We start from the raw sequence: 25604 nt of genomic DNA on the forward strand, positions 1-25604 counted from the left end.
GAGAAGGCTTGTGTCTAAGTTTGGCTTCTTAATGAGAGGTTTAATAACTGCTAGTTTAAAGGATTGGGGCACATAGCCTATTGATAGAGACTGGTTAATAATTGCGAGTATAGAATTATTAATTAGTGGCAGTGCCTCTTTCAGAATTCTAGTAGGAATTGGGTCCAACAGGCTAGTAGTTGGTTTAGCAGAAGAAATAAGGGAGTTTAGTTGGACTAGTTGTATTTGCTGAAAGCATTCCAGATGACTGTTAGGTTTAACCAGTTCCTCTGTTATGGGGCTAACGGACGGTAGGGTTTGATGGATGTTATCCCTAAGCCTTGTCATTTTATTTTGAAAGAACTTCATGAAGTCCTCACTACATATATTGTTAGGAATGGTGGGCTCAACGCTATTTTGGTTCTTGGTCAGTTTGGCTACAGTACTGAAAAGAAACCGAGGGTTGTTTTTGTTTTCCTCTATTAAGGATGAGTAGTAATTAGTTCTACTTCTACTCAGAGCTTTCTTATAAGTTTTGAAGCTATCCTTCCAGGCTATATAATCTAGGTCTGTTTTTGTTGAACGCCAAGTTCTTTCTAATCTACGGGAGCGTTGTTTAAGCTGGCGGGTTGATGAGTTAAACCATGGGGAGGACTTTTCCTGTTTTTTCATTTTCATTTTTTGAGGAGCTATGTCGTCTAGCGTTGTTTTTAGCATATCTGTCAGACTGTTTGTTAGGTATTCAATGTCTGAGCTAGCAACAGTATACGGGTCAGGAAGATTCACTACTGATTCTATAGCAGAGGGAATTCTTTCCTTGAATTTAGTTACTATGTTATCAGAGAGAGACCTGGTTAACACGGCTTTAACCGGAGGGTTAGAACTATTTAGAACAAAGTCAAAGGTTATTAAGAAGTGATCTGACAGGAAATCATAGTGAGGAGAGATGGTCAGATGCTCTATATTCAAACCATAAGTTAGAATAAGGTCTAAGGTGTGTAGATGTTTATGGGTAGGCCCGTCTACTACCTGAGAGAAACCTAGAGAGTCAAGTGTAGATCTAAAGCTGCACTGAAACTATCATTTTCTACGTCAACATGAACATTGAAGTCTCCTACCATGATAACCTTATCTTTAGTCAGGGCTAGATCTGACAAAAATTCAGAGAATTCAGTTAGAAAAGTTGAATAAGGTCCAGGAGGACGATAAATGATTACAAATTCTACAGAATTTACTATTTTATTTGACGGGTGTCGCATGGTCATGCTCAGACTCTCAAAAGAACTAAAGTTGGGTTTTGGGTTCATGTTAATTAGTAACTGAGAGTTATAGATGGCTGCCACGCCCCCTCCTCGACCACTTTCACGAGCTATTTGAGTGTTAATATGACTTGGAGGGGAGGCTTCATTTAGACTAACATACTCATCTTTACGTAGCAGGTTTCTGTTCATCCAAAGAGATCAATGTTGTGTTCGGTTATCAGATCATTGACTAGAAGAGCTTTGGATGATAAAGATCTAATGTTTAGGAAACCACATTTAATTTTTTTGTCTTGATTTTGTCTAGTTTCACACTTGATACGGATGAAGTTTTTGTAGTCATTAGAAGTTATTTTCCTAGGTTTAGATAGTTTTATACTTGTGGTGGTCCGAGGGATAGACACAGTCTCTATGGGATGTTTAACTAAGTTAGCTATGGTTGGTGACTGCCCAGAGGGAAACTCAGAGAGGCGTGTAGGACTGCGACTCTGTTGCCTGGTCCCCACTCTGCTACGTCAGGATGGAGGAGCTAAGCTTTTAACTCTGTTGCCTGGTCCCCACTCTGCTACGTCAGGATGGAGGAGCTAAGCTTTTAGCTATGTTTCTAGATAAGAGGTACGCTCCATCCAACGTGGGATGGATGCCGTCCCTCCTGATGAGACCAGGCTTGCCCCAGAAGGACTTCCAATTATTAATGAAGCCTACCGAGTTACTGGGACACCACCCTGACAGCCAGCGGTTAAAAGATGAGGCTAAACATCTGGTCACTGATGAGGTTTGGGAGGGGGCCAGAGAAAACTACTTCGTCTGAAATGGTCCGCGCGTATGTGCACACTGACTCTACGTTAGCTTTGAGGACCTCAGACTTCTTCAGGCGAACGTCGTTTCCACCGCAGTGGATTATAATCCCTTTAAATCTCCGTTTACTCTTGGTCATTAGCTTTAGCTGGGACTCAATGTCGCCTGCTCTGGCCCCAGGCAGGCAGCTAACTGTGGCCGCTGGTTGTCCTAGGTTAACGTGTCTCACTATTGAGGAGCCAATAACCAGCGTGTCCTTCTCAGCCAGCGTGCTGCTGAGTGGGGCAAACATATTGGAGACACTGACGGAGGCCTGCGGGGTGTAGCGGGGGTGTCCGGTAGACTTCTTGCTGCTACGTTTACCCCTGGCAGTCACCCAACCGCCCTGTTCCCCCGGCTGCTCGGGGGCCACTGAGGGGGGGTTAAAGTTAGCAGCTACCTGCGCTGCTAAGCTAGAACGCTCCCCTCCAGCTAAACCTGGCGGCTGTTTACTAGCTACAGGGCTAGCCCTAAGCTCGACAGAGAGGAGACGTTCCTCAAGCTGACTCAGCCTCGCCTCAAGTGCTACAATAAAGCTACACTTTTCACAGGTCCCTGTGTCAGTAACTGAGGTCGAGGTGTAGCTAAACATCTGACATTTGGAGCAGGAAAAAATAGGAGGAGAGGAGGGGGAAGCCATGGCTAAACAGGTGCTAATAGGAGCTAAAACAGCTAAAACAAAGCAAAAACAGAGAAACTGGAAGGCAGTCACCTTTTCGGTTTAGGAATCCGGTTCTTTCCGTGCGGTTCTTTTCGTCCAGTAGTTGGGTTAAGCAGCTCACCTGCTCACCTGCTCTGAGCTCACCTGCTCACCTGCTCTGAGCTCACCTGCGATTGTTTGATATTTGTAGGTCGATTGTTTTATTGACTTTAGGTCGATTGTTGTAGGTCGATTGTTTTATTGACTTTAGGTCAATTGTTGTAGGTCGACTGTTTTATTGACTTTAGGTCGATTGTTGTAGGTCGATTGTTTTATTGACTTTAGGTCGATTGTTGTAGGTCGATTGTTTTATTAACTTTAGGTCGATTGTTGTAGGTCGATTGTTTTATTGACTTTAGGTCAATTGTTGTAGGTCGACTGTTTTATTGACTTTAGGTCGATTGTTGTAGGTCGATTGTTTGATATTTGTAGGTCGACTGTTTTATTGACTTTAGGTCAATTGTTGTAGGTCGACTGTTTTATTGACTTTAGGTTAATTGTTGTAGGTCGATTGTTTTATTGACTTTAGGTCGATTGTTGTAGGTTGATTGTTTTATTGACTTTAGGTCGATTGTTGTAGGTCGATTGTTTTATTGACTTTAGGTCGATTGTTGTAGGTCGACTGTTTTATTGACTTTAGGTCGATTGTAGGTCGATTGTTTTATTGACTTTAGGTCGATTGTTGTAGGTCGACTGTTTTATTGACTTTAGGTCGATTGTTTTATTGACTTTAGGTCGATTGTTGTAGGTCAGCTGTTTGATATTTGTAGGTCGATTGTTTTATTGACTTTAGGTCGATTGTTGTAGGTCGATTGTTTTATTGACTTTAGGTCGATTGTTGTAGGTCAGCTGTTTGATATTTGTAGGTCGATTGTTGTAGGTCGACTGTTTTATTGAGTTTAGGTCGATTGTTTTATTGACTTTAGGTCGATTGTTGTAGGTCGACTGTTTTATTGACTTTAGGTCGATTGTTTTATTGACTTTAGGTCGATTGTTGTAGGTCGATTGTTTTATTGACTTTAGGTCGATTGTTGTAGGTCGACTGTTTTATTGACTTTAGGTCGATTGTTTTATTGACTTTAGGTCGATTGTTGTAGGTCGATTGTTTTATTGACTTTAGGTCGATTGTTTTATTGACTTTAGGTCGATTGTTGTAGGTCGATTGTTTTATTGACTTTAGGTCGATTGTTTTATTGACTTTAGGTCGATTGTTGTAGGTCGACTGTTTGATATTTGTAGGTCGATTGTTTTATTGACTTTAAGTCGATTGTTGTAGGTCGATTGTTTTATTGACTTTAGGTCGATTGTTGTATTTCGACTGTTTTATTGACTTTAGGTCGACTGTTTTATTGACTTTAGGTCGATTGTTGTATTTCGACTGTTTTATTGACTTTAGGTCGATTGTTGTAGGTCGATTGTTGTAGGTCAGCTGTTTGATATTTGTAGGTCGATTGTTTTATTGACTTTAGGTCGATTGTTGTAGGTCGACTGTTTTATTGACTTTAGGTCGATTGTTTTATTGACTATAGGTCGATTGTTGTAGGTCGATTGTTTTATTGACTTTAGGTCGATTGTTGTAGGTCGATTGTTTTATTGACTTTAGGTCGATTGTTGTAGGTCGACTGTTTTATTGACTTTAGCTCGATTGTTGTAGGTCGATTGTTTTATTGACTTTAGGTCGATTGTTTTATTGACTTTAGGTCGATTGTTGTAGGTCAATTGTTTAATTGACTTTAGGTCGATTGTTGTAGGTCGATTGTTTTATTGACTTTAGGTCGATTGTTTTATTGACTTTAGGTCGATTGTTGTAGGTCGATTGTTTTATTGACTTTAGGTCGATTGTTTTATTGACTTTAGGTCGATTGTTTGATATTTGTAGGTCGATTGTTTTATTGACTTTAAGTCGATTGCTGTAGGTCGATTGTTTTATTGACTTTAGGTCGATTGTTGTATTTCGACTGTTTTATTGACTTTAGGTCGATTGTTGTAGGTCAATTGTTTTATTGACTTTAGGTCGATTGTTTTATTGACTTTAGGTCGATTGTTGTAGGTCGATTGTTTTATTGACTTTAGGTCGATTGTTGTAGGTCAGCTGTTTGATATTTGTAGGTCGATTGTTGTAGGTCGACTGTTTTATTGAGTTTAGGTCGATTGTTTTATTGACTTTAGGTCGATTGTTGTAGGTCGATTGTTTTATTGACTTTAGGTAGATTGTTTTATTGACTTTAGGTCGATTGTTGTAGGTCGATTGTTTAATTGACTTTAGGTCGATTGTTGTAGGTCGATTGTTTTATTGACTTTTGGTCGATTGTTTTATTGACTTTAGGTCGATTGTTGTAGGTCGATTGTTTTATTGACTTTAGGTCGATTGTTTTATTGACTTTAGGTCGATTGTTGTAGGTCGATTGTTTGATATTTGTAGGTCGATTGTTTTATTGACTTTAGGTCGATTGTTGTAGGTCGATTGTTTTATTGACTTTAGGTCAATTGTTGTAGGTCGACTGTTTTATTGACTTTAGGTCGATTGTTGTAGGTCGATTGTTTGATATTTGTAGGTCGATTGTTTTATTGACTTTAGGTCGATTGTTGTCGGTCGATTGTTTGATATTTGTAGGTCGATTGTTTTATTGACTTTAGGTCAATTGTTGTAGGTCGACTGTTTTATTGACTTTAGGTCGATTGTTGTAGGTCGATTGTTTTATTGACTTTAGGTCGATTGTTGTAGGTCGATTGTTTTATTGACTTTAGGTCGATTGTTGTAGGTCGATTGTTTTATTGACTTTAGGTCAATTGTTGTAGGTCGACTGTTTTATTGACTTTAGGTCGATTGTTGTAGGTCGATTGTTTGATATTTGTAGGTCGATTGTTTTATTGACTTTAGGTCGATTTTTGTCGGTCGATTGTTTGATATTTGTAGGTCGATTGTTTTATTGACTTTAGGTCAATTGTTGTAGGTCGACTGTTTTATTGACTTTAGGTCGATTGTTGTAGGTCGACTGTTTTATTGACTTTAGGTCGATTGTTGTAGGTCGACTGTTTTATTGACTTTAGGTCAATTGTTGTAGGTCGATTGTTTTATTGACTTTAGGTCGATTGTTGTAGGTCGATTGTTTTATTGACTTTAGGTCGATTGTTGTAGGTCGATTGTTTTATTGACTTTAGGTCGATTGTTGTAGGTCGACTGTTTTATTGACTTTAGGTCGATTGTTGTAGGTCGATTGTTTTATTGACTTTAGGTCGATTGTTTTATTGACTTTAGGTCGATTGTTGTAGGTCGATTGTTTGATATTTGTAGGTCGATTGTTTTATTGACTTTAAGTCGATTGCTGTAGGTCGATTGTTTTATTGAGTTTAGGTCGATTGTTTTATTGACTTTAGGTCGATTGTTGTAGGTCGACTGTTTTATTGACCTTAGGTCGATTGTTTTATTGACTATAGGTCGATTGTTGTAGGTCGATTGTTTTATTGACTTTAGGTCGATTGTTGTAGGTCGATTGTTTTATTGACTTTAGGTCGATTGTTGTAGGTCGATTGTTTTATTGACTTTAGCTCGATTGTTGTAGGTCGATTGTTTTATTGACTTTAGGTCGATTGTTTTATTGACTTTAGGTCGATTGTTGTAGGTCGATTGTTTAATTGACTTTAGGTCGATTGTTGTAGGTCGATTGTTTTATTGACTTTAGGTCGATCTTTTTATTGACTTTAGGTCGATTGTTGTAGGTCGATTGTTTTATTGACTTTAGGTCGATTGTTTTATTGACTTTAGGTCGATTGTTGTAGGTCGATTGTTTGATATTTGTAGGTCGATTGTTTTATTGACTTTAAGTCGATTGCTGTAGGTCGATTGTTTTATTGACTTTAGGTCGATTGTTGTAGGTCGATTGTTTTATTGACTTTAGGTCGATTGTTGTAGGTCGACTGTTTTATTGAGTTTAGGTCGATTGTTGTAGGTCGATTGTTTGATATTTGTAGGTCGATTGTTTTATTGACTTTAGGTCGATTGTTGTAGGTCGATTGTTTTATTGACTTTAGGTCGATTGTTGTAGGTCGACTGTTTTATTGACTTTAGGTCGATTGTTGTAGGTCGATTGTTTTATTGACTTTAGGTCGATTGTTGTAGGTCGACTGTTTTATTGAGTTTAGGTCGATGTTGTAGGTCGATTGTTTTATTGACTTTAGGTCGATTGTTGTAGGTCGACTGTTTTATTGACTTTAGGTCGATTGTTGTAGGTCGATTGTTTGATATTTGTAGGTCGATTGTTTTATTGACTTTAGGTCGATTGTTGTAGGTCGACTGTTTTATTGACTTTAGGTCGATTGTTGTAGGTCGATTGTTTTATTGACTTTAGGTCGATTGTTGTAGGTCGATTGTTTTATTGACTTTAGGTCGATTGTTTTATTGACTTTAGGTCGATTGTTGTAGGTCGATTGTTTTATTGACTTTAGGTCGATTGTTGTAGGTCGATTGTTTTATTGACTTTAGGTCGATTGTTTAATTGACTTTAGGTCGATTGTTGTAGGTCGATTGTTTAATTGACTTTAGGTCGATTGTTGTAGGTCGATTGTTTTATTGACTTTAGGTCGATTGTTGTAGGTCGACTGTTTTATTGACTTTAGGTCGATTGTTGTAGGTCGATTGTTTTATTGACTTTAGGTCGATTGTTTTATTGACTTTAGGTCGATTGTTGTAGGTCGACTGTTTGATATTTGTAGGTCGATTGTTTTATTGACTTTAAGTCGATTGTTGTAGGTCGATTGTTTTATTGACTTTAGGTCGATTGTTGTATTTCGACTGTTTTATTGACTTTAGGTCGACTGTTTTATTGACTTTAGGTCGATTGTTGTATTTCGACTGTTTTATTGACTTTAGGTCAATTGTTGTAGGTCGATTGTTGTAGGTCAGCTGTTTGATATTTGTAGGTCGATTGTTTTATTGACTTTAGGTCGATTGTTGTAGGTCGACTGTTTTATTGACTTTAGGTCGATTGTTTTATTGACTATAGGTCGATTGTTGTAGGTCGATTGTTTTATTGACTTTAGGTCGATTGTTGTAGGTCGATTGTTTTATTGACTTTAGGTCGATTGTTGTAGGTCGACTGTTTTATTGACTTTAGCTCGATTGTTGTAGGTCGATTGTTTTATTGACTTTAGGTCGATTGTTTTATTGACTTTAGGTCGATTGTTGTAGGTCAATTGTTTAATTGACTTTAGGTCGATTGTTGTAGGTCGATTGTTTTATTGACTTTAGGTCGATTGTTTTATTGACTTTAGGTCGATTGTTGTAGGTCGATTGTTTTATTGACTTTAGGTCGATTGTTTTATTGACTTTAGGTCGATTGTTTGATATTTGTAGGTCGATTGTTTTATTGACTTTAAGTCGATTGCTGTAGGTCGATTGTTTTATTGACTTTAGGTCGATTGTTGTATTTCGACTGTTTTATTGACTTTAGGTCGATTGTTGTAGGTCAATTGTTTTATTGACTTTAGGTCGATTGTTTTATTGACTTTAGGTCGATTGTTGTAGGTCGATTGTTTTATTGACTTTAGGTCGATTGTTGTAGGTCAGCTGTTTGATATTTGTAGGTCGATTGTTGTAGGTCGACTGTTTTATTGAGTTTAGGTCGATTGTTTTATTGACTTTAGGTCGATTGTTGTAGGTCGATTGTTTTATTGACTTTAGGTAGATTGTTTTATTGACTTTAGGTCGATTGTTGTAGGTCGATTGTTTAATTGACTTTAGGTCGATTGTTGTAGGTCGATTGTTTTATTGACTTTTGGTCGATTGTTTTATTGACTTTAGGTCGATTGTTGTAGGTCGATTGTTTTATTGACTTTAGGTCGATTGTTTTATTGACTTTAGGTCGATTGTTGTAGGTCGATTGTTTGATATTTGTAGGTCGATTGTTTTATTGACTTTAGGTCGATTGTTGTAGGTCGATTGTTTTATTGACTTTAGGTCAATTGTTGTAGGTCGACTGTTTTATTGACTTTAGGTCGATTGTTGTAGGTCGATTGTTTGATATTTGTAGGTCGATTGTTTTATTGACTTTAGGTCGATTGTTGTCGGTCGATTGTTTGATATTTGTAGGTCGATTGTTTTATTGACTTTAGGTCAATTGTTGTAGGTCGACTGTTTTATTGACTTTAGGTCGATTGTTGTAGGTCGATTGTTTTATTGACTTTAGGTCGATTGTTGTAGGTCGATTGTTTTATTGACTTTAGGTCGATTGTTGTAGGTCGATTGTTTTATTGACTTTAGGTCAATTGTTGTAGGTCGACTGTTTTATTGACTTTAGGTCGATTGTTGTAGGTCGATTGTTTGATATTTGTAGGTCGATTGTTTTATTGACTTTAGGTCGATTTTTGTCGGTCGATTGTTTGATATTTGTAGGTCGATTGTTTTATTGACTTTAGGTCAATTGTTGTAGGTCGACTGTTTTATTGACTTTAGGTCGATTGTTGTAGGTCGACTGTTTTATTGACTTTAGGTCGATTGTTGTAGGTCGACTGTTTTATTGACTTTAGGTCAATTGTTGTAGGTCGATTGTTTTATTGACTTTAGGTCGATTGTTGTAGGTCGATTGTTTTATTGACTTTAGGTCGATTGTTGTAGGTCGATTGTTTTATTGACTTTAGGTCGATTGTTGTAGGTCGACTGTTTTATTGACTTTAGGTCGATTGTTGTAGGTCGATTGTTTTATTGACTTTAGGTCGATTGTTTTATTGACTTTAGGTCGATTGTTGTAGGTCGATTGTTTGATATTTGTAGGTCGATTGTTTTATTGACTTTAAGTCGATTGCTGTAGGTCGATTGTTTTATTGAGTTTAGGTCGATTGTTTTATTGACTTTAGGTCGATTGTTGTAGGTCGACTGTTTTATTGACCTTAGGTCGATTGTTTTATTGACTATAGGTCGATTGTTGTAGGTCGATTGTTTTATTGACTTTAGGTCGATTGTTGTAGGTCGATTGTTTTATTGACTTTAGGTCGATTGTTGTAGGTCGATTGTTTTATTGACTTTAGCTCGATTGTTGTAGGTCGATTGTTTTATTGACTTTAGGTCGATTGTTTTATTGACTTTAGGTCGATTGTTGTAGGTCGATTGTTTAATTGACTTTAGGTCGATTGTTGTAGGTCGATTGTTTTATTGACTTTAGGTCGATCTTTTTATTGACTTTAGGTCGATTGTTGTAGGTCGATTGTTTTATTGACTTTAGGTCGATTGTTTTATTGACTTTAGGTCGATTGTTGTAGGTCGATTGTTTGATATTTGTAGGTCGATTGTTTTATTGACTTTAAGTCGATTGCTGTAGGTCGATTGTTTTATTGACTTTAGGTCGATTGTTGTAGGTCGATTGTTTTATTGACTTTAGGTCGATTGTTGTAGGTCGACTGTTTTATTGAGTTTAGGTCGATTGTTGTAGGTCGATTGTTTGATATTTGTAGGTCGATTGTTTTATTGACTTTAGGTCGATTGTTGTAGGTCGATTGTTTTATTGACTTTAGGTCGATTGTTGTAGGTCGACTGTTTTATTGACTTTAGGTCGATTGTTGTAGGTCGATTGTTTTATTGACTTTAGGTCGATTGTTGTAGGTCGACTGTTTTATTGAGTTTAGGTCGATGTTGTAGGTCGATTGTTTTATTGACTTTAGGTCGATTGTTGTAGGTCGACTGTTTTATTGACTTTAGGTCGATTGTTGTAGGTCGATTGTTTGATATTTGTAGGTCGATTGTTTTATTGACTTTAGGTCGATTGTTGTAGGTCGACTGTTTTATTGACTTTAGGTCGATTGTTGTAGGTCGATTGTTTTATTGACTTTAGGTCGATTGTTGTAGGTCGATTGTTTTATTGACTTTAGGTCGATTGTTTTATTGACTTTAGGTCGATTGTTGTAGGTCGATTGTTTTATTGACTTTAGGTCGATTGTTGTAGGTCGATTGTTTTATTGACTTTAGGTCGATTGTTTAATTGACTTTAGGTCGATTGTTGTAGGTCGATTGTTTAATTGACTTTAGGTCGATTGTTGTAGGTCGATTGTTTTATTGACTTTAGGTCGATTGTTTTATTGACTTTAGGTCCATTGTTTGATTGTTGTAGGTCGATTGTTTTATTGACTTTAGGTCGATTGTTTTATTGACTTTAGGTCGATTGTTGTAGGTCGATTTTTTGATATTTGTAGGTCGATTGTTTTATTGACTTTAAGTCGATTGTTGTAGGTCGATTGTTTTATTGACTTTAGGTCGATTGTTTTATTGACTTTAGGTCGATTGTTGTAGGTCGATTGTTTGATTGTTGTAGGTCGATTGTTTTATTGACTTTAGGTCGATTGTTTTATTGACTTTAGGTCGATTGTTGTAGGTCGATTGTTTTATTGTTGTAGGTCGATTGTTTTTATGACTTTAGGTCGATTGTTTGATTGTTGTAGGTCGATTGTTTTATTGACTTTAGGTCCATTGTTTGATTGTTGTAGGTCGATTGTTTTATTGACTTTAGGTCCATTGTTGTAGGTCGATTGTTTGATTGTTGTAGGTCGATTGTTTTATTGACTTTAGGTCCATTGTTTGATTGTTGTAGGTCGATTGTTTTATTGTTGTAGGTCGATTGTTTTATTGACTTTAGGTCGATTGTTCCAGGTCGACTGTTTTATTGACTTTAGGTCGATTGTTGTAAGTCGATTGTTTGATTGTTGTAGGTCAATTGTTTTATTGACTTGAGGTCGATTGTTGTGGGTCGATTGTTTTATTGTTGTAGGTCGATTGTTTGATTGACTTTAGGTCGATTGTTGTAGGTCAATTGATTGTTTTAGGTCGATTGTTTGATTGTTGTAGGTCGATTGTTTTATTGACTTTAGGTCGATTGTTGTAGGTTGATTGTTTTATTGACTTTAGGTCGATTGTTGTGGGTCGATTGTTTTATTGACTTTAGGTCGATTGTTGTAGGTCGACTGTTTTATTGTTGTAGGTCGATTGTTTTATTGACTTTAGGTCGATTGTTTTATTGACTTTAGGTCGATTGTTGTAGGTCGACTGTTTTATTGACTTTAGGTCGATTGTTGTAGGTCAATTGATTGTTGTAGGTTGATTGTTTTATTGACTTTGGGTCGATTGTTTTATTGACTTTAGGTCGATTGTTGTGGGTCGATTGTTTTATTGACTTTAGGTCGATTGTTGTAGGCCAATTGTTTGATGGTTGTAGGTCGATTGTTTGTTGTAGGTCGATTGTTTGCTTGTTGTAGGTCGACTGTTTTATTGACTTGAGGTCGATTGTTGTGGGTCGATTGTTTTATTGACTTTAGGTCGATTGTTGTAGATCGATTGTTTTATTGACTTTAGGTCGATTGTTGTAGGTCGATTGTTTTATTGACTTTAGGTCGATTGTTTTATTGACTTTAGGTCGATTGTTGTAGGTCGATTGTTTTATTGACTTTAGGTCGATTGTTTTATTGACTTTAGGTCGATTGTTGTAGGTCGATTGTTTTATTGACTTTAGGTCGATTGTTGTAGGTCGATTGTTTTATTGTTGTAGGTCGATTGTTTTATTGACTTTAGGTCGATTGTTTTATTGACTTTAGGTCCATTGTTTGATTGTTGTAGGTCGATTGTTTTATTGACTTTAGGTCCATTGTTTGATTGTTGTAGATCGATTGTTTTATTGACTTTAGGTCCATTGTTTGATTGTTGTAGGTCGATTGTTTTATTGACTTTAGGTCGATTGTTTTGACTGGCTGTGCAGGCCACAGTGATGCCGGTAACGCGTTCATAGGTAACGTCTGTTATGACCACTTTTTTCAGTAACTAGTAATGCAACGCGTTACTCTTTCAAACCAGGAATCAGATTAGTTACTTCCCCAAGTCACTGTGTGTTCCTATTGTAGCGTCCAGCAGGACGAGGTTTTTGTCTGTAAAGCCTCTTTATTATTAAACTGAACACACACACTGTCTCTGCACGCTCACCTGACCCGCCCCCTTCTCCACTCTCAGCCAATCACAGGCCAACTCTCTCTAACGGTGCGATCAGGTGACACAAAAAAACGGAACTAACTCACGTCATCAGTAAAGCTTCACTTTACAAGCAGCCCCCAGATTTTTTAATTAATCAATCCATGAAAGACTTTTTGTCTCCGGCGGGCAATTAAAGGTCACATAGAACAGGCAGTGCAAATATATAGACAAATAGTGCAACAACAGACTACAGCTGCGTCTCCAGGGACATAAATACCAGTAATAGTAAAAATCTGCTCATAAAACTGAACCAGATATAATTACAAGAAAGACTGTAGGTCAAAGGTTCCAGATGTGTAAACATCAGGCCAGGCAGTGATCAGAACTGAGTTTTTGGTAAACTGGTTGTAATTCTTTTTTCCCGGCAGGTGCTGAAAGTAACTAAAAAGTTACTTGTAATCTAAGTTAGTTACTTTTAAAAACAAGTAATCAGTCAAATAAGTTACTTTTTAAAGAAGTAACTAGTAGTCAGTAATCGCATTACTTTTTCAAGGTTACTGTGGCACTACTGGCAGGCGACCCACCAGTGTCCTGTCTTCCCAGGTTGCAGTGCGAGCCTGTTTCCTGGGAGTCACCTTCGGTTGTGGTCTGATTCTCAGCTTCTCTGGGAGCGACTGGACCCACTTCGGCTGGTACGTCCTCCAGGCTCCTCCACAGCTGCCGTCTTCTAGTTGTCTTGCCTCATGAAGCCTCTCTGGTCCTCAGGTACATGTGCTCTCTGTCCTTCTTCCATTACTCTGAGTATCTGGTGACGGCCTTCATCAACCCTCGCTCCCTGTCGCTGGACTCCTTCCTGCTCAACCACAGCGTGGAGTACACTCTGGCTGCGCTGTCGTCATGGCTGGAGTTCACCGTGGAGAAGCTCACCTTTCCAGGTGAGTCTGTGCCTGTTGCATGTCCTCTCATCATCCTCATCCTCAGTCTCCCCCTCCTCAGTGTGTGAAGGACAAACAGCTGATGATGATCATCTCTATCAACATGTCTCATCATGACGCAGAACCTGCTGATCCTTGAGTCTCTGTCAGGACATTTCTATTGTTGGGGAAAATATCCGAGCACATCAAACTGCTTCTTCTCCATCATGTAACGCCAGCAGGAGGCGCTAACGTTCCTCCTGATCCAGAGGGAACCTCCTCTGAACATCCAGATGAGCTTCATCCTGAAGAGGAAGGAACCCCACAGTGTTCTGGTCTGATCAGGTCTGGGAGTTCAGGAGCAGGGTCCTATCCAAACCGTTGCATCATGTGGTTGGTGTACCTTCGTTGCCCCGCCTTCGATGCCACAGTGGACAACATGTCAGTCGTCAGGACTCGTCAGGCCTACTTCCTGCCTGCGTTTCATTTCCTGGAACATTCAGACAGAACCAGTGCAACGTGTCTCCGCCGTCAACTTTCAATGTCTAACATGTGAATGAAGGTGGTGCTGATCAATAAGTCACATTAGTTTCCTTCCAGTGTTCTTCCTTCTTGAACTGTGTTCAAGTCAACGTGTGTGAACATCTGGCTTCGCTTTCCTCTGCTTCCTCTCACTGCTTCCTGTCTCTCCCTCCTCACTGCTTCCTGTCTCTACTTCCTCTCACTGCTTCCTGTCTCTCCCTCCTCACTGCTTCCTGTCTCTACTTCCTCTCACTGCTTCCTGTCTCTACTTCCTCACTGCTTCCTGTCTCTCCCTCCTCACTGCTTCCTGTCTCTACTTCCTCTCACTGCTTCCTGTCTCTCCCTCCTCTCACTGCTCCCTGTCTGTGCTTCCTGTCTCTACTTCCTGTCGCTCCCTCCTCACTGCTTCCTGTCTCTACTTCCTCTCACTGCTTCCTGTCTCTCCCTCCTCTCACTGCTTCCTGTCTGTGCTTCCTGTCTCTACTTCCTGTCGCTCCCTCCTCACTGCTTCCTGTCTCTCCCTCCTCACTGCTTCCTGTCTCTACTTCCTCTCACTGCTTCCTGTCTCTCCCTCCTCTCACTGCTTCCTGTCTCTCCCTCCTCACTGCTTCCTGTCTCTACTTCCTCTCACTGCTTCCTGTCTCTCCCTCCTCTCACTGCTTCCTGTCTCTCCCTCCTCTCACTGCTTCCTGTCTCTCCCTCCTCTCACTGCTTCCTGTCTCTACTTCCTCTCACTGCTTCCTGTCTCTACTTCCTCTCACTGCTTCCTGTCTCTACTTCCTCTCATTGCTTCCTGTCTCTCCCTCCTCTCACTGCTTCCTGTCTGTCCCTCCTCTCACTGCTTCCTGTCTGTCCCTCCTCTCACTGCTTCCTGTCTCTACTTCCTCTCACTGCTTCCTGTCTCTACTTCCTCTCATTGCTTCCTGTCTCTACTTCCTCTCACTGCTTCCTGTCTCTACTTCCTCTCATTGCTTCCTGTCTCTCCCTCCTCTCACTGCTTCCTGTCTCTACTTCCTCTCACTGCTTCCTGTCTCTACTTCCTCTCATTGCTTCCTGTCTCTCCCTCCTCTCACTGCTTCCTGTCTCTCCCTCCTCTCACTGCTTCCTGTCTGTCCCTCCTCTCATTGCTTCCTGTCTCTCCCTCCTCTCACTGCTTCCTGTCTGTCCCTCCTCTCACTGCTTCCTGTCTCTACTTCCTGTGTGTGTCAGAGCTGAAGCAGCTGACCTGGCTGAGTGTTGTGGGGCTGCTCATGGTGATGTGCGGTGAGGCCCTGAGGAAAGCAGCCATGTTGACCGCTGGCTCCAACTTCAACCACATCGTGCAGAACGAGAAGGCCCAGAGCCACGTGCTGGTCACCAGCGGCGTCTACTCCTACTGCAGACACCCGTCCTACGTGGGCTGGTTCTACTGGAGCATAGGAACACAGGTAACCTCACTGGCTCCGCCTCTCTGCATCCATGAACAAAGATGAACTCCTTCTACCACACCAAGCTCAAACCTCAAAACAACAACCAGTTGTTTCTGTCACTAAGTTCAGGTAGTGTCCAGCAGGGGTGCCAGTGAGCAGCTGTTCCTCCTCCTCTATGGTGAGGGAATGTTCCTCCTCCTCTATGGTGAGGGAATGTTCCTCCTCCTCTATGGTGAGGGAATGTTCCTCCTCCATGGTGAGGGACTGTTCCTCCTCCTCTATGGTGAGGGAATGTTCCTCCTCCTCTATGGTGAGGGACTGTTCCTCCTCCTCTATGGTGAGGGAATGTTCCTCCTCCTCTATGGTGAGGGAATGTTCCTCCTCCATGGTGAGGGAATGTTCCTCCTCCTCTATGGTGAGGGAATGTTCCTCCTCCTCTATTGTGAGGGAATGTTCCTCCTCCTCCATGGTGAGGGAATGTTCCTCCTCCTCTATGGTGAGGGAATGTTCCTCCTCCTCTATGGTGAGGGAATGTTCCTCCTCCTCTATGGTGAGGGAATGTTCCTCCTCTATGGTGAGGGAATGTTCCTCCTCCATAGTGAGGGAATGTTCCTCCTCCATGGTGAGGGAATGTTCCTCCTCCTCTATGGTGAGGGAATGTTCCTCCTCCTCCATAATGAGGGAATGTTCCTCCTCCTCTATGGTGAGGGAATGTTCCTCCTCTATGGTGAGGGAATGTTCCTCCTCCATGGTGAGGGAATGTTCCTCCTCCTCTATGGTGAGGGAATGTTCCTCCTCCATGGTGAGGGACTGTTCTTCCTCCTCCATGGTGAGGGACTGTTCCTCCTCCATGGTGAGGGAATGTTCCTCCTCCTCCATGGTGAGGGAATGTTCCTCCTCCTCTATGGTGAGGGAATGTTCCTCCTCCTCCATGGTGAGGGAATGTTCCTCCTCCTCTATGGTGAGGGAATGTTCCTCCTCCTCCATGGTGAGGGAATGTTCCTCCTCCTCTATGGTGAGGGAATGTTCCTCCTCCTCTATGGTGAGGGAATGTTCCTCCTCTATGGTGAGGGAATGTTCCTCCTCTATGGTGAGGGAATGTTCCTCCTCCATAGTGAGGGAATGTTCCTCCTCCATGGTGAGGGAATGTTCCTCCTCCATAATGAGGGAATGTTCCTCCTCCTCTATGGTGAGGGAATGTTCCTCCTCCATGGTGAGGGAATGTTCCTCCTCCATAGTGAGGGAATGTTCCTCCTCCATAGTGAGGGAATGTTCCTCCTCCATAATGAGGGAATGTTCCTCCTCCATAGTGAGGGAATGTTCCTCCTCCTCTATGGTGAGGGAATGTTCCTCCTCTATAGTGAGGGAATGTTCCTCCTCCTCCATGGTGAGGGAATGTTCCTCCTCCTCCATAGTGAGGGAATGTTCCTCCTCCTCCATGGTGAGGGAATGTTCCTCCTCCATGGTGAGGGAATGTTCCTCCTCCTCCATGGTGAGGGAATGTTCCTCCTCCTCTATAGTGAGGGAATGTTCCTCCTCCTCCATGGTGAGGGAATGTTCCTCCTCCTCCATGGTGAGGGAATGTTCCTCCTCCATGGTGAGGGAATGTTCCTCCTCCTCCATGGTGAGGGAATGTTCCTCCTCCTCTATAGTGAGGGAATGTTCCTCCTCCTCCATGGTGAGGGAATGTTCCTCCTCCATGGTGAGGGAATGTTCCTCCTCCTCCATGGTGAGGGAATGTTCCTCCTCCTCTATAGTGAGGGAATGTTCCTCCTCCTCCATGGTGAGGGAATGTTCCTCCTCTATAGTGAGGGAATGTTCCTCCTCCTCCATGGTGAGGGAATGTTCCTCCTCCTCCATGGTGAGGGAATGTTCCTCCTCCATGGTGAGGGAATGTTCCTCCTCCTCCATGGTGAGGGAATGTTCCTCCTCCTCCATGGTGAGGGAATGTTCCTCCTCCATAATGAGGGAATGTTCCTCCTCCATAGTGAGGGAATGTTCCTCCTCCTCTATGGTGAGGGAATGTTCCTCCTCTATAGTGAGGGAATGTTCCTCCTCCTCCATGGTGAGGGAATGTTCCTCCTCCTCCATAGTGAGGGAATGTTCCTCCTCCTCCATGGTGAGGGAATGTTCCTCCTCCATGGTGAGGGAATGTTCCTCCTCCTCCATGGTGAGGGAATGTTCCTCCTCCTCTATGGTGAGGGAATGTTCCTCCTCCTCTATGGTGAGGGAATGTTCCTCCTCCTCTATGGTGAGGGAATGTTCCTCCTCCTCTATGGTGAGGGAATGTTCCTCCTCCTCTATGGTGAGGGAATGTTCCTCCTCCTCTATGGTGAGGGAATGTTCCTCCTCCATAGTGAGGGAATGTTCCTCCTCCTCCATGGTGAGGGAATGTTCCTCCTCCTCTATGGTGAGGGAATGTTCCTCCTCCTCTATGGTGAGGGAATGTTCCTCCTCCATGGTGAGGGAATGTTCCTCCTCCTCCATGGTGAGGGAATGTTCCTCCTCTATGGTGAGGGAATGTTCCTCCTCCATGGTGAGGGAATGTTCCTCCTCCTCTATGGTGAGGGAATGTTCCTCCTCCATAGTGAGGGAATGTTCCTCCTCCTCCATGGTGAGGGAATGTTCCTCCTCCTCCATGGTGAGGGAATGTTCCTCCTCCTCTATGGTGAGGGAATGTTCCTCCTCTATGGTGAGGGAATGTTCCTCCTCCTCTATGGTGAGGGAATGTTCCTCCTCCTCTATGGTGAGGGAATGTTCCTCCTCCTCTATGGTGAGGGAATGTTCCTCCTCCATGGTGAGGGAATGTTCCTCCTCCTCCATGGTGAGGGAATGTTCCTCCTCTATGGTGAGGGAATGTTCCTCCTCTATGGTGAGGGAATGTTCCTCCTCCTCTATGGTGAGGGAATGTTCCTCCTCCTCTATGGTGAGGGAATGTTCCTCCTCCTCTATGGTGAGGGAATGTTCCTCCTCCTCCATGGTGAGGGAATGTTCCTCCTCCTCCATGGTGAGGGAATGTTCCTCCTCTATGGTGAGGGAATGTTCCTCCTCCATGGTGAGGGAATGTTCCTCCTCCTCTATGGTGAGGGAATGTTCCTCCTCCATAGTGAGGGAATGTTCCTCCTCCTCCATGGTGAGGGAATGTTCCTCCTCCTCTATGGTGAGGGAATGTTCCTCCTCCATGGTGAGGGAATGTTCCTCCTCTATGGTGAGGGAATGTTCCTCCTCCATGGTGAGGGAATGTTCCTCCTCTATGGTGAGGGAATGTTCCTCCTCTATGGTGAGGGAATGTTCCTCCTCCATGGTGAGGGAATGTTCCTCCTCTATGGTGAGGGAATGTTCCTCCTCTATGGTGAGGGAATGTTCCTCCTCCATGGAGAGGGAATGTTCCTCCTCTATGGTGAGGGAATGTTCCTCCTCCATGGTGAGGGAATGTTCCTCCTCTATGGTGAGGGAATGTTCCTCCTCCTCTATGGTGAGGGAATGTTCCTCCTCTATGGTGAGGGAATGTTCCTCCTCTATGGTGAGGGAATGTTCCTCCTCCATGGTGAGGGAATGTTCCTCCTCTATGGTGAGGGAATGTTCCTCCTCTATGGTGAGGGAATGTTCCTCCTCTATGGTGAGGGAATGTTCCTCCTCTATGGTGAGGGAATGTTCCTCCTCCATGGTGAGGGAATGTTCCTCCTCTATGGTGAGGGAATGTTCCTCCTCCATGGAGAGGGAATGTTCCTCCTCCTCTATGGTGAGGGAATGTTCCTCCTCCTCTCACTGGCCAAATTCATGGCCTGGTATGTTGTCATCAGATGGATGCACCTTGAGCTCCTGATGACATTCAGGGCCAACGGTGTTTTGCTCACTGTGGGGTGGTGCTCACTGTAGGGTGGTGCTCACTGTAGGGTCATGCTCACTGTGGGGTGGTGCTCACTGTAGGGTCATGCTCACTGTAGGGTGGTGCTCACACTGGGGTGGTGCTCACTGTAGGGTGGTGCTCACGGTGGGGTGATGCTCACTGTAGGGTGGTGCTCACGGTGGGGTGGTGCTCACACTGGGGTGGTGCTCACTGTAGGGTGGTGCTCACGGTGGGGTGATGCTCACTGTAGGGTGGTGCTCACGGTGGGGTGGTGCTCACACTGGGGTGGTGCTCACTGTAGGGTGGTGCTCACTGTGGGGTGGTGCTCACACTGGGGTGGTGCTCACTGTAGGGTCATGCTCACTGTAGGGTGGTGCTCACTGTAGGGTCGTGCTCACTGTAGGGTGGTGCTCACGGTGGGGTGGTGCTCACGGTGGGGTGGTGCTCACTGTGGGGTGGTGCTCACTGTGGGGTGGTGCTCACTGTAGGGTCGTGCTCACGGTGGGGTGGTGCTCACGGTGGGGTGGTGCTCACTGTAGGGTGGTGCTCACGGTGGGGTGGTGCTCACTGTGGGGTGGTGCTCACGGTGGGGTGGTGCTCACACTGGGGTGGTGCTCACTGTGGGGTCGTGCTCACTGTAGGGTGGTGCTCACGGTGGGGTGGTGCTCACTGTAGGGTGGTGCTCACGGTGGGGTGGTGCTCACTGTAGGGTGGTGCTCACACTGGGGTGGTGCTCACTGTGGGGTGGTGCTCACACTGGGGTGGTGCTCACTGTGGGGTGGTGCTCACTGTAGGGTCGTGCTCACTGTGGGGTGGTGCTCACTGTGGGGTGGTGCTCACACTGGGGTGGTGCTCACTGTGGGGTCGTGCTCACTGTAGGGTGGTGCTCACTGTAGGGTGGTGCTCACGGTGGGGTGGTGCTCACACTGGGGTGGTGCTCACACTGGGGTGGTGCTCACTGTGGGGTGGTGCTCACTGTGGGGTGGTGCTCACGGTGGGGTGGTGCTCACTGTAGGGTGGTGCTCACTGTGGGGTGGTGCTCACTGTAGAGTCGTGCTCACTGTGGGGTGGTGCTCACTGTAGGGTGGTGCTCACTGTAGGGTCGTGCTCACTGTAGGGTGGTGCTCACGGTGGGGTGGTGCTCACGATGGGGTGGTGCTCACGGTGGGGTGGTGCTCACGATGGCGTTGCTCTGTGCTGCAGGTGCTGCTGGTGAACCCGGTGTGCATCCTGGGCTACACCATCGCCAGCTGGCGCTTCTTCAGGGAGCGGATAGAAGAGGAGGAGCTCTCGCTCATCCATTTCTTTACTGAGGACTACGTGGAGTACAAAAAGAAGGTTCCCACTGGGCTGCCCTTCATCTCTGGTATCCGTGTCAACTAGTCCCCGGACCTGGAGGCGGAGCTGGAGGCGGAGCCAGACAGACGACAGTCGTAGCAGGTGAGAGCAGGTGAGAGCAGGTGAGAGCAGGAGGCCTTCAGCAGACTGACGGGACAAGGAGCAGCAGCTGGCCTGCTGTGCTTCTACAAACCTCCACTGCTCCTCTTCTGCTCCTCTTCTGACCAAATGTTTAGCGCAGCTGAGGACTGGCGCCGCCCCGGAGCCGCTCTGCAACCATTGGCTGTTTGACAGGAAGTCTTTCAGGTCCACTGAACATCCCAGTCCAGTAGCGTCCCTCTGCTGGAATCAGTCCAGCTGCACTTGAACAATGTAAATAAGAATCTTTATAAACTGAAGTGTAGCTTGTTGTTGCATCACTGGAAATAAAGAAGTAGAGAAGTTCTGCTGTTTCCTCTTTTAACCCAGCAGGGTTCCCTCCAGCAGGGTTCCCTCCAGCAGGGTTCCCTCCAGCAGGGTTCCCTCCAGCAGGGTTCCCTCCAGCAGGGTTCCCTCCAGCAGGGTTCCACAGCCCAGGACTCGACACGATGCTGTGATGTCACTACCCTGGTGAGCAGGTGGAGGCCATGGGTCAGGGTGGTACAGGTACTTCTCAAAAAATTAGCATATTGTGATAAAGTTCATTATTTTCCATAATGTAATGATAAAAATTTGACTTTCATATATTTTAGATTCATTACACACAACTGAAGTAGTTCAAGCCTTTTATTGATTTAATATAGATGATTTTGGCAAAAAAGTAAAGAAAAACCAAAAATCCCCATCTCAAACAATGAGCATATTTCATCTGACCAATAAAAGAAAAGTGTTTTTAATACAAAAAAAAGTCAACCTTCAAATAATTATGTTCAGTTATGCATTCAATACTTGGTCGGGAATCCTTTTGCAGAAATGACTGCTTCAATGCGGCGTGGCATGGAGCCAATCAGCCGGTGGCACTGCTCAGGTGTTCTGGAGGCCCAGGATGCTTTGATAGCGGCCTTAAGCTCATCCACAGTGTTGGGTCTGGTGCCTCTCAACTTCCTCTTCACAATATCCCACATATTCTCAATGGGGTTCAGGTCAGGAGAGTTGGCGGGCCAATCAAGCACAGTAATACCATGGTCAGTAAACCATTTGCCAGTGGTTTTGGCACTGTGAGCAGGTGCCAGGTCATGCTGAAAAAGGAAATCTTCATCGCCATAAAGCTTTTCAGCAGATGGAAGCATGAAGTGCTCCAGAATCTCCTGATAGCTCGCTGCATTGACCCTGCCCTTGATAAACCAAGTGGACCAACACCAGCAGCTGACATGGCACCCCAAACCATCACTGACTGTGGGTACTTGACACTGGACTTCAGGCATCTTGGCATGTCCTTCTCCCCAGTCTTCCTCCAGACTCTGGAACCTTTATTTCCGAATGACATGCAAAATTTGCTTTCATCCGAACAAAGTACTTTGGACCACTGAGCAACAGTCCAGTGCTGCTTCTCTGTAGCCCAGGTCAGGCGCTGCTGCCGCTGTTTCTTGTTCTAAAGTGGCTTGACCTGGGGAATGCGGCACCTGTAGCCCATTTCCTGCACACCCCTGTGCACGGTGGCTCTGGATGTTTCCACTCCAGACTCAGTCCACTGCTTCCGCAGGTCCCCCAAGGTCTGGAATCGGTCCTTCTCCCCAGTCTTCCTCAGGGTCCGGTCACCTCTACTGGTTGTGCAGCGTTTTCTGCCCCACTTTTCCCTTCCCCCAGACTTCCCACTGAGGTGCCTTGATACAGCACTCTGGGAACAGCCTATTCGCTCAGAAATGTCTTTTTGTGTCTTACCCTCTTGCTTGAGGGTGTCAATGATGGCCTTCTGGACAGCAGTCAGGTCGGCAGTCTCACCATGATTGCGGTTTTGAGTAATGAAACAGCTGGGAGGTTTTAAAAGCCTCAGGAATCTTTTGCAGGTGTTTAGAGTTAATTTGTTGATTGAAGGGTGGGTGTGGTGCTCCAGATGATTAGGTTAATATCTCAGTACCTGTTCATGATATGCTAATTTTTTGAGATGGGGATTTTTGGTTTTTCTTTACTTTTTTGCCAAAATCATCTATATTAAATCAATAAAAGGCTTGAACTACTTCAGTTGTGTGTAATGAATCTAAAATATATGAAAGTCTAATTTTTATCATTACATTATGGAAAATAATGAACTTTATCACAATATGCTAATTTTTTGAGAAGTACCTGTATTTTCATCCTTACGTGGTCAGATAGACACAAACCAAGTTTCCGTCACCTTGACCTTTGACCTTTGACCCAAAACTGAATGGAACCGTTGGATAAAGACAAACCATCGTTTCAGCCACTTCAGGTCAACAGTTGGTTAAAGAGCAACTGAAGTTAATAAATCAATACAAAACAACCTTTGGCCCAACTTTCATTTCTCTGTTTATTCTGTCAGCAGCCACATGGTGGCGCTGTCCTCTGTGTGTGTGTGTGTGTGTGTGTGTGTGTGTGTGTGTGTGTGTGTGTGTGTGTGTGTGTGTGTGTGTGTGTGTGTGTGTGTGTGTGTGTGTGTGTGTGTGTGTGTGTGTGTGTGTGTGTGTGTGTGTGTGTGTGTGTGTGTGTGTGTGTGTGTGTGTGTTCCTTGGTTAAACAAACTTCTTGTGAAACTCATGAAAGGAGGTCACTCTGAAGCTGTCAGTCAAATTAGGACACGACAGAGAAATAGTGAAAGAAATCAGAAAATCTAAAGCTCCCACCAGAGGGACCCCACCAGAAGGACCCCACCAGAAGGACCCCACCAGAGGGACCCCACCAGAAGGACCCCACCAGAGGGACCCCACCAGAAGGACCCCACCAGAAGGACCCCACCAGAGGGACCCCACCAGAGGGACCCCACCAGAAGGACCCCACCAGAAGGACCCCACCAGAAGGGACCCCACCAGAAGGGACCCCACCAGAGGGACCCCACCAGAAGGACCCCACCAGAAGGACCCCACCAGAGGGACCCCACCCAGAGGGACCCCACCCAGAGGGACCCCACCAGAAGGGACCCCACCAGAGGGACCCCACCAGAAGGACCCTCCAGAAGGACCCCACCAGAAGGACCCCACCAGAGGGACCCCACCAGAAGGGACCCCACCAGAAGGACCCTCCAGAAGGACCCACCAGAGGGACCCCACCAGAAGGGACCCCACCAGAAGGACCCCACCAGAAGGACCCTCCAGAAGGACCCCACCAGAAGGACCCCACCAGAAGGGACCCCACCAGAAGGACCCTCCAGAAGGACCCACCAGAGGGACCCCACCAGAAGGGACCCCACCAGAAGGACCCCACCAGAAGGACCCACCAGAAGGACCCCACCAGAAGGACCCTCCAGAAGGACCCCACCAGAGGGACCCCACCAGGCTCAAAGATCGAGGTTCAGCTCTCGCCCCTCCTATTGCCTCAATCATTCATCTTTCACTTTCCAAAGGCCTAAAATCTGCTCTTGTTCCCCGTCTTTAAATCCGGTGACTCGGCTTCTCTGCATAACCACCGTCCAATGAGCATTCCTCCACCCATTTCCAAAATGGCAGAAAAATGGGTGGCGCAGCAGATTGTCCATCACCTAACCAGCAGCTCCGCCTCTCTCCACGCCATGCAGTTTGGCTTCAGATCCATGCACTCCACCCAAATGGCTACATGCCTCTTTATTGAGAAAATCGAATTCTTTCTCCATCAGGGTGGAGTTGTAGGGTGGTGTTTTTGGACCTCAGTAAATCATTCTGTTCTTCTTCCCAAGCTCTCAAAATGTAACTTCTCTAAAAATGCCTTGAGCTGGATTGAGTAACATCTGTATCAGTTAACACTGCAGATCTGACCCCCGGAGTCCCTCGGGGGCCAAGATTAGGCCAAGGAGGGAGGAGGAGGAGGAGGAGGAGGAGGGAGATGGAGGAGGAGGGAGAAGGTGGTTGGGAGAAGAGGAGGAGGAGAACGAGAAGGGGGAGAAGAAACAGGAGGAGGAAGATACAGAGGAGGAGGAGAAGGAGGAGGAGGAGGGAGAGGGAGGAGGAGGAGAAGGAATAGGAGGAGGGAGAAGGAGGAGGTGGTTGGGAGAAGAGGAGGAGGAGAACGAGAAGGGGGAGAAGAAACAGGAGGAGGAAGATACAGAGGAGGAGGAGAAGGAGGAGGAGGAGGGAGAGGGAGGAGGAGGAGAAGGAATAGGAGGAGGGAGAAGGAGGAGGAGGGAGAAGGAATAGGAGGAGGGAGAGGGAGGAGGAGGGAGAAGGAGGAGGAGAAGGAGCAGGAGGAGGAGAAAGAGGAGAGGGAGGAGGGGGTTGGGAGAAGAGGAGGAGGATGGCGGAGGAGGAGGAGACGTAGGAGAAGGTGGTTGGGAGAAGAGGAGGATGGAGAAGGAGGAGGGAGAAGGTATAGGAGGAGCAGGAGGAGGGAGAAGGAGGGAGAAGGTATAGGAGGAGCAGGAGGAGGGAGAAGGGAGAAGGAGAAAGAGGAGGATGGAGAAGGAGGAGGAGAGGGAGGAGGAGGGAGAAGGAGGAGGAGACGTAGGAGAAGGTGGTTGGGATAAGAGGAGGAGGAGGAGGGAGAGGGAGGAGGAGGGAGAAGGAGGAGAAGGAGAAAGAGGAGATGGAGCATGGAGAAGGAGGAGGAAGAAGAATGAATAGGAGGAGGGAGGAGGAGGGGGAGATGGAGGAAGAGGAGGGAGAAAGAGGAGGAGGAGGGAGAAAGAGGAGCGAGAAGGAGGAGGGAGGAGGAAGGAGGAGGAGGACGAGGAGGAGGGAGAAGGAATAGGAGGAGCAGGAGGAGGGAGAAGGAATAGGAGGAGGAAGAAG

General features: G+C 44.9%; 1 protein-coding gene across 2 annotated transcripts in view; it reads left to right on the forward strand.

Moving 5' to 3' along the window:
* Positions 1 to 23184, forward strand: part of icmt (isoprenylcysteine carboxyl methyltransferase) — a 32560-nt gene extending 9376 nt beyond the window's left edge. Inside the window, exons 2-6 of one of the 2 annotated variants that reach the window (XR_013935578.1) lie at positions 13322 to 13410; positions 13484 to 13653; positions 15364 to 15581; positions 20617 to 21448; positions 22913 to 23184. Coding sequence is in view for 1 of the 2 variants with exons in the window: in XM_080470414.1 (XP_080326540.1) it covers positions 13322 to 13410; positions 13484 to 13653; positions 15364 to 15581; positions 20617 to 20796 (657 nt within the window). In the remaining variant the exon portion in view is untranslated. Of the gene's footprint in view, positions 1 to 13321; positions 13411 to 13483; positions 13654 to 15363; positions 15582 to 20616 lie in introns of both variants that reach the window. The other variant, XM_080470414.1, reaches the window with a different exon arrangement.
* The last annotated feature ends 2420 nt before the right edge of the window (positions 23185 to 25604 follow it).

Source organism: Lipophrys pholis (assembly GCF_963383615.2).
Source record: "Lipophrys pholis genome assembly, chromosome: 8".
Classification (NCBI taxonomy): Eukaryota; Metazoa; Chordata; class Actinopteri; order Blenniiformes; family Blenniidae; genus Lipophrys; species Lipophrys pholis.